Below are 18,880 nucleotides of genomic sequence, written 5' to 3'. Positions count from 1 at the left end.
AGAAACCCTGTCTCGAAAAAACCACAAAAAAAAAAAAAAAAAAGACAGGTCTGCCTATATTGGCAGTTTGTCAGTCACTTTTCCTCTGTGTCCTGAAGAATGTATGGCAGACTCTTTCATAAAGCAGGAACCCCAAAGGACCATCTCACCTTTTTTAGGCAACTTCAGCAGTCATCTTTCTACAGGTCCTGCATATCCAGTTTATATATAGCTTAACATCAAACAGTCCAGGAAAAAGCAGTTTCTTGCCCAAATAACTAACCAACTCCATAAGGAGCCTCTTCAATGCCCATCATCCTCTTGAAGTAGATTGGTGCTGCCAGGAGCAGATGTGTCTCATTGTCATGAAAAGTCCTAAGTTTTTAAACATTTTAAATGCATATTCTGCTGGTCGTTGAAAGGTTTGAAGAATAACTATCCATCGGAAATATATCTCTGTACGTCTAGAAACCTAACTAACATGACTTCAAAATTGACTATTGTAGATGACTATTAGCCTGTATTTCTTAATTATGCATTACATTTTTAAATGAGCTGCAAAAATATAATACTTTAATCAAGAGCAGAAAAATACATATAACAAAATTGACCTTAAATTTGTCTCAATAGGGCTGGAGAGATGGCTCAGCGGTTAAGAGCATTGCCTGCTCTTCCAAACGTGGTGGCTCACAACCATCTGTAATGAGGTCTGGTGTCCTCTTCTGGCCTGCAGGCATAAATGCAGACAGAATAGTGTATACATAACAAATAAATAAATAAATAAATAAATAAATAGACCAAGATCTATACCAATGCAAAGTTTTCATCTCTATAACATATTTCCCTTTAAATGTAAGCAAACATTTATAAATAGTCATTTAGGGTATTTGGGCATTGTTCTTTAGACTACTTCCTGCTGATTTGGGGTGTTGCTACTCAGGTCTTTTAAGGGGTATCCTATGTGGTAGGTCCATCTCAGCCAGCAGTCCTGAAGCTGTCATGGATGTTGGACTTTCTGGGCCATTGTTTCAGGGGGTCTTGTTTGATCAAACTATATTAGCTGGTAGGGAATCCCCAGCTTTTTATCCTCTGTGGAAACAAAAGCAGAACCTCTTTTCCAAAACATAACCTTAGGCCCAAATTTTGAAGTCAAGATTCCTTTATGTTGGTTTAGCTTAGCAGCCCCCAGAATCAAATCTCTCTCTGTACTTAGCTCATTCACAGTAAAAAAAAAAGTCAAAGATAACACAATAATATACATAATCCAGACTCTCTGTGTATTCCACCATTATGTGGCTTACTTTTAATACTCTATTACTTTTTCTTTTTTTAAAAGATTTATTATTATTTATACAATTTTCTGTCTGTATGCTTGCTGGCCGCAAGAGGGCACCAAATCTCATTACAGATGGTTGTAAGCCACCATATGGTTGCTGGAAATTGAACTCAGGACCTCTGGAAGAACAGTCAGTGCTCTTAACCTCTGAGCCATCTGTCTAGCCCCTCTATTACTTTTTCTACAAGTTTAATATTTATTATTTTTACTCCTTTAATCTATGACTGTTTGTACTCTTTTATATTATAACTGTCTATGCTCTTTCTCCTCTCTCTCAAGACTATGTACATTTATTCAACACTGCGACTCATTTAGGGGGCTTTTCCATCTGAATTTGTCGTTATTGCATGCATATCTGTAATTATTTTTTGACCAAGAACGTTTTTTTTTCTTTTAAATGCTAAGTGGGTGTGGCTAGGACCAACTCCATGGCTCTGCCTGTTGGCTTCACCCCGTCCAACATGATGGAGGCATGTTCACTGCCTCAGAGAGCCATACCCATGGCCCCAACTCAAGAGTCACAGTGGGTCTACTTCTCCATTAAGCAGTTGTAACACACTACTCACAGACCCCATTTAAGTACTCAGTCTCTTGAAAGAATCAGAGCTGTTCGTGCAACTAGCACAAACCAGGAAGCCCACCCCTAAATAAGCTGCACAGAAGACATCTCTTAAAGGAGCCATGATGCCCCTGTTCACACCCAGCAAAGAGAGCCATCCAGGGGGGGAAAATGTGGCTACCAAGAAGCTGCGCTAAACTCTTGTTTTTTTGTGTCTAGAGTTTTTTTCCAAGCTCTCTTAGGTTTTCTGTGGATGTAGCTGCCCCACGTTGGTGTGCTATTTTGTAACCAGAGACTGCTCATTCGTTCCAGGCTGCCCAGACCCGAAATAGTCACAGAAACTATATTAATAACAACACTGCTTAGCCAATAGCTTCTGCCTATTTCTAGCTAACTCTTACATCTTAAATTAACCCATTTCTATTAATCTGTTTACTGCCATGAGACGTGTGGTGTACTGGTAAGGTTCTGACTGGCAACTGGCATCTTTTTCCTTTGGCAGCTACATGGCGTCTCCTTGACTCTGCCTGCTTCCTCGATATATCTTTTCCAGCCTGGCTATATTTTGCCCTGCTATAGGCCAGAGCAGCTTCTTTATTAACCAATAGTAATAGAACATATTCATAGCATACAGAAGGGAATACCACATCAATTAACCTTTGAGCCTTCTTTATAGACCTGAACTCAGTGATTTTTAAAAACTCAGATTGTGCCGGGTGATGGTGGTGCACACCGTTAATCCCAGCACTCAGGAAGCAGAGACAGGTGGATCTCTGTGAGTTTGAGGCCAGCCTGGTCTACAGAGCGAGTTCTAGGACAGGCTCCAAAGCTACAGAAAAACCCTGTCTCAAGAAATCGAAAAAAAAAAAAGAAAAAAAGAAAAAAAAAAGTTCAAATTGTTTTGTTGTGTTTATCTGTTGGAGTCCAGTCAGAAAAGTAGAGACCACAGAGTATTATGAAGGATTTATTCAGCAGGATTTATTATGAAGAATTAATTAAATAACTATTGGAGGAAGAAAAAGTGAAGGGAACGCTGAAGTAATTTAGAAGGCATGCTGAGGGAAGCCTTCAGCATGTTGGCATCATCAGGACCTAACTCTTGGGAGAATGTCCCTGTAATACTAGTATTCAAACTCAGGAACTCCAGATGAGGCCTGGGGCTGGATTTCTGTGTCTGGACATATAGCATACTCGATTATTGCTCCTGCCTCAGGGACGGCAGTGGTGAGGCTGGCTCTGCCCGGACCAGAGACAGGGACCCAGGGTCTCCATAAACGTAAAGGCTAATTGGTAGGATGGTAGTCACAGTTACTGACAGGTAATGGGGAGAAGTGAGTCCTATTAATTTGCTATAGAATCCATATCGTGGATGCTTTGGACACAGGGCAGCATAGATTTTGATGAATAGAATCCAGGTTCATGGGGAGGGATATGGAATATGGTGATTTGATCATGGTAACAGTAATAGTCTATACTGTGGTTATCATTTGATTATGTCTCCAGATTTGACATATAATTTAATATCCACTTTAGCCGTGTGTAAAACTGGTCCCTCTAGGATGAGAGTGTGATTGTGTGTGTGCTGGTATGTTTGCGTGAACAGTGAGTACCCTGTTACTCTAATAACCACACCTCTGTTCCATGGATCATGCTTGAGATGAGTATGGCCATTTATCACTTTAAGGTCACTCTTGTAGGCATTCATGTTTCATCAAGGGATATTTGTTTTTCCTCAGAAATTGCTTCATCATGAGAAACCTGAAGTTGTTCCGGACTCTGGAATTTAGGGACATTCCAGCACGAGGGAAACCTCAATGTTTCTGTCTCCGAACTGAACGGGGGACAGTGCTCATTGGCTCCGAATGTGGGCTGATTGAAGTGGATCCTGAGCAAAGAGAAGTAAGTCACCGATGAAGATGCCAGCTCCTGGCTTGGCCCTGTGCTTGTTTTCTTCTCCCCGCTGGTCCCCCTCTCTGGATCCAAAGCAATTCACGGATTCCTGCGTAGTTGTCCTCTTTGCTGTTTGTAGACGGCTTACTAGATAGAACTTAAATAGTAGCCAACTTTGAACTCTGCTGATCTTGTAAGACAAGCTGGCAAAGCTTTGACCTTATCGTTTATGTGGGTCACCTCACATTTTACCCTGCCTACTGTGAATTTGCATTATAATAGTGATCAATTAGGAATGCACATGAATATTGTCCATGGGCCTTTTACATTTTATTTATTTTGTGGTGCTGGGATTTGGAACCCTATACCCCAGACTTGCAGTCTTTTAAGCATGTTTAGGCTTCTAACCCAGATGGACTAAAATCCCAGTTCTTAGTGCTTGAACTGACTGTGGATATTTCTGAAAATTGTAAGCTGATTTCAATGTTTCCTTGATTATTTGTTGCTACTCATGTGTTTTATTTAGGTGAATTGTTTTCTTTGCCCACATTGTAGAAATCTTAGGAAACTGTATTTAGGGGGTTGGGCATGTAGCCCAATGGTATAGGCCCTGGATTTGATCTCTCCATTGACAAAAAAAAAAGTGCATAAAGAGTATAGTCATGACCTGGAGAGATGTCTTGTCTCAGAGGTTAAGAGCACTGGCTGCTTTTCCAAAGGACCTGGGTTCAGTTCCCAGCATCCCATGTAGCAGTTCACAACATAAATCTAGTTCCAGGGGATCTCACACTGTCATACAGATACACATAGAGGCAAAGTCCAATGTACATTAAATAAATAAATAAGTATTTTTAAAAGGGGCATAGTAATTAGCTTTATTTTTTATTGGATATTTTTAAAGAGACTATTTTTTTAGCATTTGTTTTGCAAAAAAAGGTTAAATCAGCTATTCTTGTTGAAGACAATAGAGTTGTATCATTTTTGAAATGAAAGTTTGGGTTTTAATCTAGGGAGAAACATTTTATTTCTGGAAATCAGATGGCTCTTGAATGTAAACACTAATCTGCTTACGTATATGTTTTTGTGAAAGGTGAAGACTGAAATTTCTTTGGTGGCAGAACGCTTTCTTCCAGAGGATGGGAGTGGCTGCATTGTGGGCATTCAGGGCTTGCCGGATCAGGAGTCCGTGTGTGTGGCCACTGCCTCTGGGGATGTCATCCTCTGCAACCTCAGCACGCGCCAGGTGGGTTAAGGGCCAGTGAGGAGGAAGTGTCAGGTAGCCTAGCTGAGCTCTTACTCGCTTTGTGTTGGGTCTTCTAATTTATAGCCAATGGTATTGAAACACTTGGAAATTAAATGGCCTTACCTTAATTTCAGTAGTTAAAAAACAAATTTAGTTAAGTCTACTGCCTGTATTTATCAAATAGGACAATTGGGATGTTACATTTCAAATTAGAACTTAAAAGTTGAATAAAAACTTTTGTGGTGTTCTACCTCTTACCTGAATTTCTCAGTTGAGGAAGTCTGAATTCTTTAATTGATTTATGTTTTCTGTTACGAAATCTGATTGGTAATTTAGAGTCCTTTAATACAAGCACCACAGTCACACTATTGCATGCATAATATGTATGTATTACTGTGCTAGTTATCTTGTAGTGCACTGGGAAGAGTGTGGGGCTGGAGGGAGTTAGGCCGCAGCCTATTATCTTTTCACCTAGAATGAGTCTCATTTTATGGATTTCCTTCCCTTTTTTTTTTTTACTTCATTCTATTTTGTCCCCCCCCCCCCTTTTTTTTTCTTTGTCACAGGGTCTTCCTGACTGGCCTCAAACTCTCAGAGTTCCTTTGCATCTTAAGTGCTGGCTTGCCCTTCTTATCTTTTTTTTTCTAATTTTTTAAAATTTATATGTATGAGTGTTTTCCTTCCATGTGTCTGTGCACCACATTCATGTCTGGTGCCTGTGGAGGCCAGAGGAGGCTTCAGATCCCTTGGAACTGGAGTTACAGATGATTGTGAGTTGCTCTGTGGGTGCTGGGAATTGAAGCTGGGTCCTCTGGTAAAGCAGCCAGTACTCTTAACCTCTGAACTGTCTTTCAACCCCTTTTCTTTAAAAAAAAAAAAAAAAAAAAGTTAATTTATTATTTTTGTGTGTACAAGGTGAATGCATGAGAGGCCATGCCATGGTAGGTGCAGAGGTGAGGGCAGGCTGTGGGAGTCAGCCCTTTCCTTTCCTTGTACCATGGTAGGTGCGGAGGTGAGGGCGGGCTGTGGGAGTCAGTCCTTTCCTTGTACCATGGTAGGTGCGGAGGTGAGGGCAGGCTGTGGGAGTCAGTTCTTTCCTTGCACCATGCAGGCTCTGGGGTTTGAACTCAGGTTGGCAGCCTTGTGCAAAAAGCACTTTTACCCACTGAGCTTCTTTTCTTACCTTCTTAGTAGTATAATTTCCTGATCTTTTTAAAATACTTCTTTGAAGTGTAGGGCATGGTGTCTCATGCCTACAGTCCCAATACTCAGAAAGCTGAGGCTGGTGGAGTGCCATTATTTCAACAGGAACAATCACAAAAAGATTGCCCAATTCATTTGCTATCTCCCCCCTCCCTAGTTTGATTTGGTTTTTTTCAAGGCAGGGTTTCTCTGTGTAGACCTGGCTGGCCTGGAACTCAAAGCAGTCTCCCTCTGCCTCCCGAGCTGAGCCGCTGTGGCTGTCAGTTGTCATCTTTTCAGCCCTGCTTGTGTCACGGGAGCTGCAGTGTTACTTAGAGTGAGATAATAATTACAGCTTGTAATTACTAATTGTTTATATTATGCCAAGCCTTGTTTTGGGTTCTTTAATGCAATTTATTTATTTATTTTGTTTTTTCAAAACAGGATTTCACTGTGTAGTCCTGGCTGTCCTGTGCCTCAGTCTGTAGACCAGGTCGGCCTCAGAATCACAGAGATCTTGCTCTTAGAGTCACTTTATTTCCCAAGGACCTTAATAGTAACAAGCCTTTCCGAGCAGCATTGCTTTATCTCATTCATGAGACTTGTGTCCCTTCTGCTCACTATGCTTAATTTTGTGTCCAGTGTCTCAACAGCTGTTCCTGAAGGCACATCTCGTGGATCTTTTCAGTTTCGGGTTTTACATTTTGATTGTTTTGGTTGAGTCCATATGTAAATCTTCATTCAGGCAATGGTGTTCTAACTATCATATCCGTTTTTGATATTCTTCTCTGATGCAGCTGGAATGTGTTGGGAGCGTGGCCAATGGTATCTCTGTCATGAGCTGGAGTCCTGATCAAGAACTGGTGCTGCTTGTCACAGGTAAAGTTGTCACTGGTGCCTTGCCTAACTGGCAGTGTAAAACTTGCTCCTGATGTCATACAGTCTCCTTAGGTTTGGAAACTTCGGAAACTTCTTGGGACAGTGATTGCAGAATAAAGCCAAGTTAATCTATTCTTAAGTCTTATCTCTCTGCTAGCACACCAGTTGTTATACAGCTTTATAGCCTTTGGGACTGAGAAGCAGGGTTGAGAGCTGAGGAATCTGCTGAGTTCACAGTGGGAGCCATCAGTGTCAGCAGTGTTAACCCACTCTAAACGCAGGAGTGTGCTCAGCTTCCTTCACATTTGTTGATTTTGTATGCATTTTGCAGTTGAGTTTTAACCTTTTTTAAGCCTTTAAGCCCCCACAGATTTTCCTCCTGATTACTCTTTTTCATGAGCCAGTTCCCATTCTTTGAGAAACCTTTACAGAACCCTCCTAGACTCTGCATGAGCTTCTTGTCTTTGCTTGCTCTTGGATTCATTTTACTAATTAGGGACCTCTGTAGTAACACCAAGGCCGTGGGTGTAGGTGCATATGCCACAGAGTGGATGTGGACGTCACAGGACAACTTGCAGAAGCCGGCTCACCACATGGGTTTTAGGGATCAAGCTCGGGTTTTCAGGCCTGGGGTAGCAGTCGAGCCTGTCTGTAAACACCTTTTCACAGCTCTTCTGGGTGCCTGCTTTTCTTTTCCCTTGATACTCGTTTTTTCAGAGTTCAATTTATTTCTGCAGAAGTGTCTTGGAAAACTAGGAGGTTTTAAAGTATAGAGGAGGGCTCTGAGGACTTTCATGTTGGGTTCCATACAATCAGTCACTAAGAATAGCATCTGGTGACTGGCCCACTGGAGCTTGTGCTTCAGAGCAGTTTGTATGCTGTGTTCTCTCCACCCCGTCTGACCGTAACTCCTCTGAGTGTTGGTGCTATGTAGATCCCCTTGTCTTCTATATCTTCTGTGTATCTTCCAATGCTCTAGACACTTGGAATGGTTGATTTATTACAGGAACAAGAAAGTTTTTGATTTGTTCCCCAAAGGTCAGCAGACCCTGATTATGATGACAAGAGCCTTTGAAGTGATCGCAGAGCAGCAGATCCACCAGGAAGATTTTGGTGAAGGTAGGCGTTGGTCTGAATCAAGCTCTAACCTGAAGTTCCTCAGTTCTACTCATTTTCTTATGCATAATACTTGCCATATGCCCAAGAACTTCAGTCATCCCAGTTCGTAGCAGACATAAACCCCCTGTCTCTTCAGATCTGAGAGGTGGCTTTCTCAGTATTCTGTGCTTAAGGTTTCCTGGACATTACTTAAATCTCAGGAAAGACTTAGATGAGAATTACAGGAAAAGTATTGTTCAAGTTAGAATAAGAAGAGCATGTTTGGAGTACAGTTTCATAGACCACAAGAAAGAGATAGTGTGGGAGAAGGCAGTGTTTTCTCCATGCCAGCTCGATCAGAATCTTCACTTTCCATGTGACTCTCAGATTTTGTTCTTGCTAAGATCTGGCCAAGATCATTTGGCCTCTGAGGCTGTGAGTATATTGATGGGTCAGGGAGAGGAGATACTTGTGACTGTAAGGAGCTCTGTCAGCTGACCTGATTGAAAGAGGACTGTGAGGGGCTGTGTCTGAGCCGTTAACCACGGGCTGACTTCACACTTCCCACCTTACCCACTCCAGGGTAGCATTTGGACACTGCTCTTTTCATTCCTTCAGAGTTGGGTGGTGGGGGTGCACATCTTTAATCCTAGCACTCAGGAGACAGAGGCAGGCGAGTCTCTGTGAGTTACAGGTCAGCCTGGTCCACAAAGTAGGTTCCAGGGTGTCCAGGAATACACAGAGAAACCCTGTCTTTAAAAACCAAGAACCAAAACAAACTAAAACAAAATAATACTACAGGTGCCTTTTAGCTAAATCCTTAGAATCAAATCGAGGAGTGCTCTGAGCACTGGAAGCACCGTTAAGCTGTTCGCTTTCCCTAGAGCGTATGACACAGGTTCAGTGATGATTTGATGTGTAAGTATTAGGGGAGCCATAAGAGAGGAGAAAACATCACTGGAGATGGAAGGTGGCTAGAGGCTTGAGCTGAGTCTCAGTTACCTTGTGATTGATATTTGATAGACAAGGATTAAGAGTAGAGTACTAGACCAAGGCAGTTGTTCCCTATGGGCACCACGCTTTATTCAGGGACCTTGGCATAGGCAGCATGCTGGGGCGCTAGGACAGGATTGCAGGGCTAAATGATTTTGGATATTGGTGGGGTTTATATGCTGTGGTCATCTTGTTTGTGTATTTCTAATAAGTCGGGTCTTAGTGGTGTGTGTGCGTTAGAAAGATTACAGACACGGTGACGAGTAGGTTCCTGAGGATGAGTGTGGACCTAGAAGAAGAAATGGATTCAGGAAGAATCTAGTGCTCATCAAGCATATGAGTACAGTTTTTGCAATTAGCTCAGAAACTTTTGGAGTATACATTTGTGTTTTCCTTTTATCCATATCTAACATGAGAACTATCAGCCTGAAAATTGTTAGAAATAGACTTTGGATATGTCATAGAAGAGGAAAAGAGTTTGCTGTGACCCCAAACGTTTGTATGATGAGAATAAAAACAGAGAAGGAAAATGGAGACCTGCTGGTATGTGGGTGTGGATGGTGAATTCTTTCATGGATGTTTTCTGGCTATGAAGGTTTACCATGCATGCGTAGTACATACATGCAGGATTCTGGCTTCAGATCGGTGGTGTACAGAGAATCTTGCAATCTTCTGACCTTGTTTAGGGAGCAGATGCAGACAGTGCTGGAAGACTCTAGGGCCCTGGTGGAACTGCAGAGTTTCCAGAGTCTTGGATAAGTCTAATGAGGAACTACATTTGATGACCTGTAGCCCCTTCCACCGTCAACACAAAACATTAGAATTTCATTCCTAGCTGTTGTTTTGATTTATTTGCTCTGTGATTCATGGACATAGTTTATAAATTCTTCATAGTTCATTCTGACTAATCATTTGGTCAGACTTGTGACTTGTGTCATGCTTTCCAAGATAAGGGCATCTCACACTCTCAAGATCATTGCTGTGTATCATTATGAAGCTCGGTTTTTAACATAATGACTGATGCTCAGGATATTGAGTTGTCAGTAACTACCTTCATGAAGAATGAATGAAACGACTTTGTTTTGATTTCATCTGCTTATTGCTTGTCTTTTAGGCAAGTTTGTCACTCTCGGATGGGGCAGTAGGGAGACGCAGTTCCAGGGCTCAGAAGGCAGGCAAGCAGCCTTTCCGGTGCAGGTGGTAAGTTTGCTAGCTGTTCAGTTCTATCATCCCTGGAGCACTCCATAGTTGAGAGAGTCATACCAATATCTCCTGACAGTGCCCTCTGGAAATGAGTTACCCAGAGAGATACTGTTCTCTTCCTAATGTACTGTATTCACTCTCACTGTTCAGTGGAATACTTTAATTTGTCTCATTAATTTTTCTTTCTTAAAGGCCTTTACTTAAAAGGTACAGCTTTCAGGAAACAGATTTAAAACCCATTGCCTACTCAGAAGCAACGCTCATGGGAATGGTCTGGTATTAGATTGTGTCTCTTTAGCACTCAGTATTCCCTGCTGGTACTTTGCTGGGCTCAGTGAAGTCACTTCATGTTTTCTTGCTTTCTGTAATGAGTTCTGCCACTAATTAAAACATGTTTATTAAGGATTACATATGCTGCACTCTGTGTGAGATATTGAATACATGATAGGAAACAAAACCCGCTATCTGCAGTGGCATGCCCACTCTGGGAGAGCACAGACGTTAAGCTGACGGTGATCGTCCTGGATACTTTTATGTCAACTTGACACGAGCTAAAGTCGTCTGAGAGGAGGAAGCCTCACTTGAGAAAACGTCTCAATAAGATTGGGCTGTAGGCAACCCTGTAGAGCATTTTCTTAATTAGTGATTGATGGGCCCAGCCCATTGTGGGTGGTGACATCCATGGGCTGGTAGTCCTGGGTTCTATAAGAAAGCAGGCTGAGCAAGTCAGTAAGCAGCACCCTCCATGGCCTCTGCATCAGCTCCTGCCTCCAGGTTCCTGCCCCGACTTCCTTCAATGCTGAACTGCAGTCTTAAAGTGAAAACCAAATAAACCCTTTCCCCCCAGTTTGCTTTGTTTTGGACATGATATTTCATCATAGCAATAGTAACCCTACTAACCAAGACAGTCCTATATGACATTCAGGGAAAATAGAGCAGGATGGGGAGTGCTGGATACCAGCAGGTGGGACGTGGGAGCCATGCAGAGCAGGTGCCATTTGATTATGGACCTGGAGGAAGTGAAGGCATGAGCTTGTCGCTATCCAGAAAGTGTTCTAGGCAGAGGGACCTACGAGTACTGAAAACGCTAAGGTTGGTTGTTGTTTTGTTTTTTTTCCTCAAAGACGTTGAGGAGGGACTGGATAGTAGGAGAAACGTCAGAGAAGTGGTAAGGATGGGCATACTTGTAGCCCCGTGGTGCCACTTTTGCCTTCACTGCGTTTGACATAGGGAACTGTTGGGGGTTTCCATAGCAACAGAATCTGGTTCATCTTCCTTATTGTTCTCTGGCTCCTGTGTTCTGTTGACTGAGGGAATCAGGAATGGCTGTGGGGAGCTCTTTTCAGTAGACACTATTGGGGACGAAGGAGGGAGTAGGTGGTACGGTGGTACGAACGTCTCAACTCTGAAACCTTTAGAAGGGACAGCTGTAGGATAGAGATGAGGTGTGGGTGTGAAGAAGACCTTCAGACTGCCAGGGTTGGGGCTGAACAGTAGAAGCGTAATGTAATCTCTTACAGTTCTTAGGAGCTGTTCCTCTAGGATAGATGAACATCTTTATTCCTCTTTGTATTTCTCTGTCCTTCATATATTTTTAAAGATTTTTGTTTCTATTGTCTATGTGTGTTTGTGAGTTTAGGTGTGTTCATGTGAGTGCAGGAGCCCATAGAAGCCAGAGATGTTGGGTCCTTTGGAGCCAAAGTAACAGGCGGTTGTGAGCCACCCAACAAGGGTGTTGGGAACCAAACTTGGGTCCTCTGGCAGAGGCCTATATACTCTTAGTCCCCAAGCCATCTCTGCAGCCCCATCTTTTCATTACTTCTAGATATGTTGTTTGTTACACATTTCAGTCTTCAACCTGTTCATGACAATGTTTTTCCTAGGGAGGCACAACACATGTCTACTCACCCCAGAATAGGCTCCCAGGACAGACTAAAGTACAGATGCCACCAGAGTCCAACTGGCTGAACCCGTGAATTTTAAAATGGTTTTTATATTCTCATTTTATGTGATTGGTGTTTTAGCCTGATGTATGTCTTTGTGAGGGTGTCAAATCACTTGGAGCTGGATTTACAAACAGTTGTGAGCTGCCATGTAGGTGCTGGGAATTGAACCTGTGTCCTCTGAAAGAGCAGCCAGTGCTCTTTCACTGAGCCATCTTTCCAGCCCCAAACCAGTGAATTGCATTGAGTTATATTCTGGACTGTGGGTAAGAGGTTACTTACAGGAGCAGAAAAGACTCAAAGTCAGCTGCATTATCAAGGTCCACCCCAGCTTTGACAGTCACAAAACCTGGGAAACCTAGAGTATACTGGATAGCCTACAAGCAGCTCAACAGGTTGGAGAGGGTCCATTCCAAGTGACTCTAGTCTGAACCTTTTCCAGGCAGCTTAGCTGGTTTCTGCTTTTCCCAGGAAGCTACTGGCCTAGTCTCAGAGTCTTTGTTGCTTGACTTGTCTGAGATAAGCCTTCAGCTTTATTGCTTTAAGGGTGCTGGAGGAAGGGTCACTTGTTCCTCCTGGCCACCTGGCTTGCTTAGACCCAAAATAATCATACAGAAACTATATTGTTTAAATCACTGTTTGGCCCATTAGCTCTAGCTTCTCATTGGCTAACTCTTACATCTTACTATATCCCATTTCTAGTAATCTGTGTATCGCCACATGGCTGAGTTTTACCAGCTGAAATTCCTAGCGTCTGTCTCAGGTGGTGAATCCATGGCTTCTTCTTGACCTCGCCTTCCTCCTTCTATGCTATAGGCCAAGCCAGTTCTTTATTCATTAACCAATAAAAGCAATACATATACAGAAGGACCTCCACACCAGGAGGGAGGGGCCTAGTGAATCTAGTCAGTTTCAGGGACTTCTTGAAGCTATTTTGAGTTTTTAACCTTCCTGCTTAAGGAGCTTCCCTGCAAGAAGGAATGCGTCATCTTAGAGAAAACTGCTTCACAACAACCTTACACTAGAGGAAGTCTGTGTTTTATGCCAAAGGACAGCATCTTAGTAATACACGGTGTAGTCTACCCAGATCTAATCTGTGGCCGAGCAGAGCTAGCAGTATTTTGAAGTGGAGCAACCACTGGGATGGGAGATGTGCCTGGTGCTCACCTTTCTCCCACTCATAAGCTTGGCTACTTCATGGCTAGAGACACAAGTGGCACAGGAGACCCTTCTTCAGCCCATACTGCCAAGAGCAGGATTGCTGTATCCTGTGTATGCTGCAGTGAATGCTGCTGGTTCTTCTCTACCCATGAAATAGAGCTATGACTACATTTTGACAGAAGACTTCTTCCCTTGCCGTAGTTTCCTAACCGCTTCCCTCGCTGATTGCATTTAATACCTGTATTTGCCGTACCTCTAATGCCCAAAGAAGGAAGGCTATGTTTATTTTGTTTTTAAATTATTCTTGATTTCTAGGATTAAGAGCCCTTCTAGAAAGGTTCCAAGAGAGTCTCTGAAGCCATATTCTAGTGTCAGTGTCATATAAAAGATGAATATTTGGTGGCCAAGGGTTGTTTGACTTGGGATCATGGTTCCCCAGTAATACTGGTGTTTCTCTCTTTAGCATGAGTCTGCCCTGCCCTGGGATGACCACAGACCACATATTACCTGGCGTGGGGATGGGCAGTTTTTTGCTGTGAGTGTTGTTTGCCCACAAACAGGTATGGAAATAAATTACACTTAAAATTTTATTTAATTAAGCTTTAGAAAAGTTTTTTTTTTCCTTTTGCTTTGAACAGAGTATTGATTACACAGAGTGGGGAAGAGGTGCTGTCTTGGATGGCAGTGGCTTAGGATTAGAAGAGTGCTTTGAGGCTGGCTGGTCTGGCGTCACCTACCCAGTGCAAACTTGAGCATGTAGGGCAGGTGCACGTGAGAGTTATGCTCTGAGTGTGTGTGTTTGTTCACTCCACTCCCTTGCAGGGGCTCGGAAGATCAGAGTATGGAACCGAGAGTTTACTTTGCACTCAACCAGCGAGCCTGTGCCAGGACTGGGGCCCCACCTGGCTTGGAAGTGAGTATGAGAATGAGCTTAGGGTTCTTCCTGCTTCCCCTTCCATCCCTTCCCTGAACTCAGCTGGATCCTGGGTTCTTCACAGGGTCCCTCATCCCAGGCCCCACACTGGTTGCATCTCTAGCCTTCTGCAAAGGTTATCACTGTTGATGGGACCATCGTGGGAAACAGCAAGCAGTGCATCTAGTCCTCTTGTGGGAGGCTCTATGGGACTAGGGGGGCTTTTCTGAGACCTGGGTGAAAAGCCGCTTTCCTCTGGAGAGAGATCCCACAGCAGGCCGTCGCTGGCTGAGAAATCTGAAGGCTAGACTCGATTGCCTGCCTTCCCTTGGCTTCCTCGGTGCAGGGCTTTGTGCGGATTACAGCTTGCCTGTTTTAGGTGCATATAGCTATAGATAGAATAAATGCACCTACTGCTGCAGCATCTGTCACATTCAAATCCAGTAGGCCTTTAGGTTGCAGATACCTTGTTTCCCACCAGTTAATACTGGTGGGACTGGGTGTTACTTAAGTGTTTGAATGAAAACATTGGAGAAAAATGCAAATGAGGCAGGTGGACTAAGACAATCTCAGAAGAGAAATGGTGCAGTCCCTGCCTAAGCGTGGAACGTTCATGATCCATGCTACTGAGAAAGAAGATTACTTAGGATGTCATGCTTAAAATGGTGGAGAAAATAGACTTCTTTTTTTTTTTTAACCATTCACTTGCAATTTAAATAAAACAGACTATGTGCAAATGGTGCCTTGCTATTTTTTCCTCTTCCATGTTGGGGTGAACTGCTTGTCAGAACACAAATGGTGGGCTTCAAACTTTCTCGGAATCATCACCCCGCACACACACACACACACACACACACACACACACACACACACACACCCCTCTTCCTGTCTAGAAAAGGGGACTTTTAATTTTTTTTTTCTTCTGAGAAAAAAATGACTCTTTTTTTGTCAGTCCTCTCTGCGCTCAGCCAGCAGGACGAGCTTTTGACTGCTCTAACTCTGGCTTTTCTTTAAGACCCTCAGGCAGTTTGATTGCATCTACTCAAGATAAACCCAACCAGCAAGATGTTGTGTTTCTTGAGAAAAACGGACTTCTTCATGGCCAATTTACACTTCCTTTCTTCAAAGATGAAGTTAAAGTAAGTGTCTGAAGTGTCTGGGCTCAACGTCCAGTTAGAGCCCTCCTGGCTGCAGAGGTTTGGGGTTGCCAGAGGTTAGGAATGGAGGCTGCTGTGTAGAAAAGATGGCTCTTGACTCTTAGAACAGAAGTGGCATTTCTTCTCTGCTAAGAAAAATCACAGAAAGGAAAGAGAAATACTAGTTCTTGCTGTTTATTTTGATGACTAACTTTCCCAGCGATAAATATTTAAACATTAAGCAGATAGCTTATGTACTTAAAATCGTGGGTGGGGACACATGAAACCTTTAATTATGTAAAATTTTTAAAAAATTATGTCGGATAATCTTGTGTAAATTTTTGAGAGTTTTTTTTAATGAAACTACATTTTTACCTCTGTTGTATCATAATTAGTATTAAGTATGTATGACTAATATAATAATTACTATATTTAATGTAGTATGAGATATTACTGTGTCTAATAGTCAAATTTCTTGATTTTTCTAAAAATGTTACATTGCTTTTTGTTAAATTTGTGTTTAAATCTTTAAGCATAATGCATATCTTAAGTCCTTTTTATAATACCAGTTTCACAAATTGGTTTAACAACTGTAGATTACTAACTTAGAGCTGGAGGTCAGCTCCAGTTTTGTGGAGTTACTTAGTTTTTGCGTGCAGGGGATTCAGCTATTATAAAGAGTTTGAAGTAGACAGAGGCTGAAGGTCAGGGGTGTCTTTTGTCCTTACCAGGTAAATGACTTGCTGTGGAACGCAGATTCTACTGTGCTTGCTGTGTGGCTAGAAGACCTTCCAAGGGAAAACCATCCTATTCTGAAAAGTTATGGTATGACAGCCGTTGAACTTTGGTTCATGCTTCATGTATTATATCAAAGTAGAAGATTGTGGGGTTTCCTTCCTCTTTCCTCCTTAGGCCTTTGGTGAACTCAGTGTAGCCTGAAGTAGGTAGATGCTGATGGGGAGGGGTTAGGTTTGGATCTCAAGAGGATTTCCGTCATGAATTATTCAGAGCTCTCTAGAGAAGCAGAACCATTGGGATATAGATAGAGGAGGGCGGGGAGAGGAGAGGTCAGACTGGCTCTGTTTTAAGGAATTGACTCAAATTGTGCCTGTAGGGGAATTTCTGTGGCAGGCTGTAACTTTAGTCAGGATTTTTGTGTTACAGTATTGAGACAGAATTCTTTCTCTCCTGGGAATCCTGGTTTTGCTTGTAAAACTTTCATGCATCGTGGGGGTAACCTCTTTCTTTAAAGTCTCTCAGAGAAGGGGGCTGGAGAGATGGCTCAGAGGTTAAGAGCATTGCCTGCTCTTTCAAAGGTTCTGAGTTCAATTCCCAGCAACCACATGGTGGCTCACAACCATCTGTAATGAGGTCTGGTGCCCTCTTCTGGCCTGCAGGTATACATACAGACAGAATATTGTATACATAATAAATAAATAAATAGTCTCTCAGAGAAGCATCTGGCTCAGAGCTTGAGCAGGGAGGGCACCATGTGTTAGCAGAGTAACCAGAATCACCAGTGCAGGAAGCAAATGCTGTAGAAGTGAGTACATTTAGGTTACATATGGGGTGGGCTTTTGTGTAGCTTTTAGGGTATTTGGGTATTTAAGTATAGATTTGGGATTAAGTATGTTGTCTTTTTTACTTTCTTCCCCTAGTGCTGGGTAACTAGCCCAGGGTCTTAGATTTATGAGGCAAGCCCTCTATTGCTGAGCCAACCCCCAACCCTGCTTAAAGTTTTAAGGAAATGTTTTAAGTAATGAGGAGTGGAAACCACTCTAGTAGTTATGTAATACATGCTATTTTTAAAATTTTTATTGACTTATTTGTTCTTAAGACAGTTCTTATTATGTTTTCTCTGGTCACTAAATTAAGAATTGATGGGGAAGTTCAAATAAATTCTTTCATGTAGTTAAACTCTTAATTTATTGATAAGGCCAGCTTTGGCATAATTGGTCATTTTAATATTGAGATGATTGAGTGCATGTTAACCCCCCCCCCCCGGCAGCTGAATATTGGTTAATACTAGATAGCCTGGGCCATAACTGCATGCAGATTACTGCAAGAAGACAGGCATCTTAGCCCCAGCTTACCACGGTGACGCTGGCCAGAGCCTGCCTAGAGTACCTTGGTGCAGTTGTGTGCCACTTAAAGGACCCTGCCTAAGCAGAGCACGTGTTAGGACTGTGTCCCCAGGGGTACTGTAGCCGTCTTATTCCATGTGAGGATGCTATGCAATGCTTGTACTTAGTGATGTCTCTGGACTGTACATTTCTCAAATTGTATCCTTGTAGTATGGTGCTTAGATGCACATTGTATCTGGTTATCTTTTACTCAAGTTTGCATGGGAAAAACGTCCTGAAATACTGTCTTAGCTATCTTTTGACATTGATTATTATAGAATTATTTTAGACCAAACAGGAAGAAGAATTCTTGGAAAAATGCAAAGCTACCCTGTTCCGTTCTGCAGCTCGATCCTCTGGTCTCTGATAGCCTTTCTTTCCTTTCCTCCACACACAGTTCAGCTCTGGACCATGGGGAACTATCACTGGTATCTCAAGCAAAGTCTGCCCTTCAGCACCACTGGGATGAACCAGGTCGTGTCTCTGCTGTGGGACCCAGTGATGCCGGGCCGGCTGCATATTCTCTGTCAGGGCTGGCGTTATATATGCTGTGACTGGCACTGGACCACTGACCGGAGCTCTGGAAATAGTGCCAGTGACTTGGCAAATGTGGCTGTCATTGACGGAAGTAAGCTGCTGGGAAATGTGTCATGAACATGCATGTCCTGATCCAGGGCCTGCAGATGTGCTGGTTTAACCAGAACAGTGGGGAAATACCTGTTTGGTGTTTGCTGTGTTTGATGTGTGACGACTGGGAGCATCATTAAATAGAAAACATACTCTTCAGAAAAACCCTAGTTCCACTCCACCCAGCTTCCCTGTTCAACCATGCTTATAACCTTAGCCATTGACTTGTCTGACTTTTGAAGAGAACAGCGGAGCCATATGGGTGGGGCAGTGGGGTCTGCTAGCCTCGTATAGGTTGTGCATTCCACTGTGTTTGCCTTTGTTTTTTGTTTTAAGCACTGTAAACTTATCTCTTTCTCTAGGATGCTCAGTCACATCCTAGATATTTATCTTCTGTGGGGATATTGGTGTTTTTAATTAGGTGTAGCCATCAGTGGTGGAGAACTGGATTCCCAAATGAGATAGCCATAGACAATTTGCTATAGACAGTTTTGACACTAAAGTGTTCTGTATAGTGCTTTTAACGCTGATTTCTATAATCCTGTTCTATACAGAGAACTTAGTCATGCCTTATTACCAATTTGTACATGGGAAAGTGCTTTTTATTGGTTGGGG

General features: G+C 42.7%; 1 protein-coding gene across 4 annotated transcripts in view; it reads left to right on the top strand.

Moving 5' to 3' along the window:
- Elp1 (elongator complex protein 1) overlaps positions 1-18,880 on the top strand; it is a 58,113-nt gene that overhangs the window by 2,328 nt on the left and 36,905 nt on the right. For all 4 annotated transcript variants that reach the window (XM_005362202.3, XM_026786822.1, XM_026786820.1 and 1 more), the window contains exons 2-11: positions 3,611-3,773; positions 4,855-5,007; positions 6,987-7,068; positions 8,107-8,187; positions 10,274-10,359; positions 13,930-14,026; positions 14,289-14,379; positions 15,395-15,518; positions 16,247-16,340; positions 18,036-18,266. In XM_005362202.3, coding sequence (XP_005362259.1) covers positions 3,624-3,773; positions 4,855-5,007; positions 6,987-7,068; positions 8,107-8,187; positions 10,274-10,359; positions 13,930-14,026; positions 14,289-14,379; positions 15,395-15,518; positions 16,247-16,340; positions 18,036-18,266 — 1,189 coding nt within the window. In that variant the 5' untranslated portion in view covers positions 3,611-3,623. The remainder of the gene's footprint in view (positions 1-3,610; positions 3,774-4,854; positions 5,008-6,986; positions 7,069-8,106; positions 8,188-10,273; positions 10,360-13,929; positions 14,027-14,288; positions 14,380-15,394; positions 15,519-16,246; positions 16,341-18,035; positions 18,267-18,880) is intronic.

The sequence above is a fragment of the Microtus ochrogaster genome, linkage group LG5 (assembly GCF_000317375.1).
Source record: "Microtus ochrogaster isolate Prairie Vole_2 linkage group LG5, MicOch1.0, whole genome shotgun sequence".
In the NCBI taxonomy this organism is placed as follows: domain Eukaryota; kingdom Metazoa; phylum Chordata; class Mammalia; order Rodentia; family Cricetidae; genus Microtus; species Microtus ochrogaster.
The sequence above is the reverse complement of the archived record's forward strand: the minus strand, read 5'-3'. Positions and strand labels throughout refer to the sequence as shown.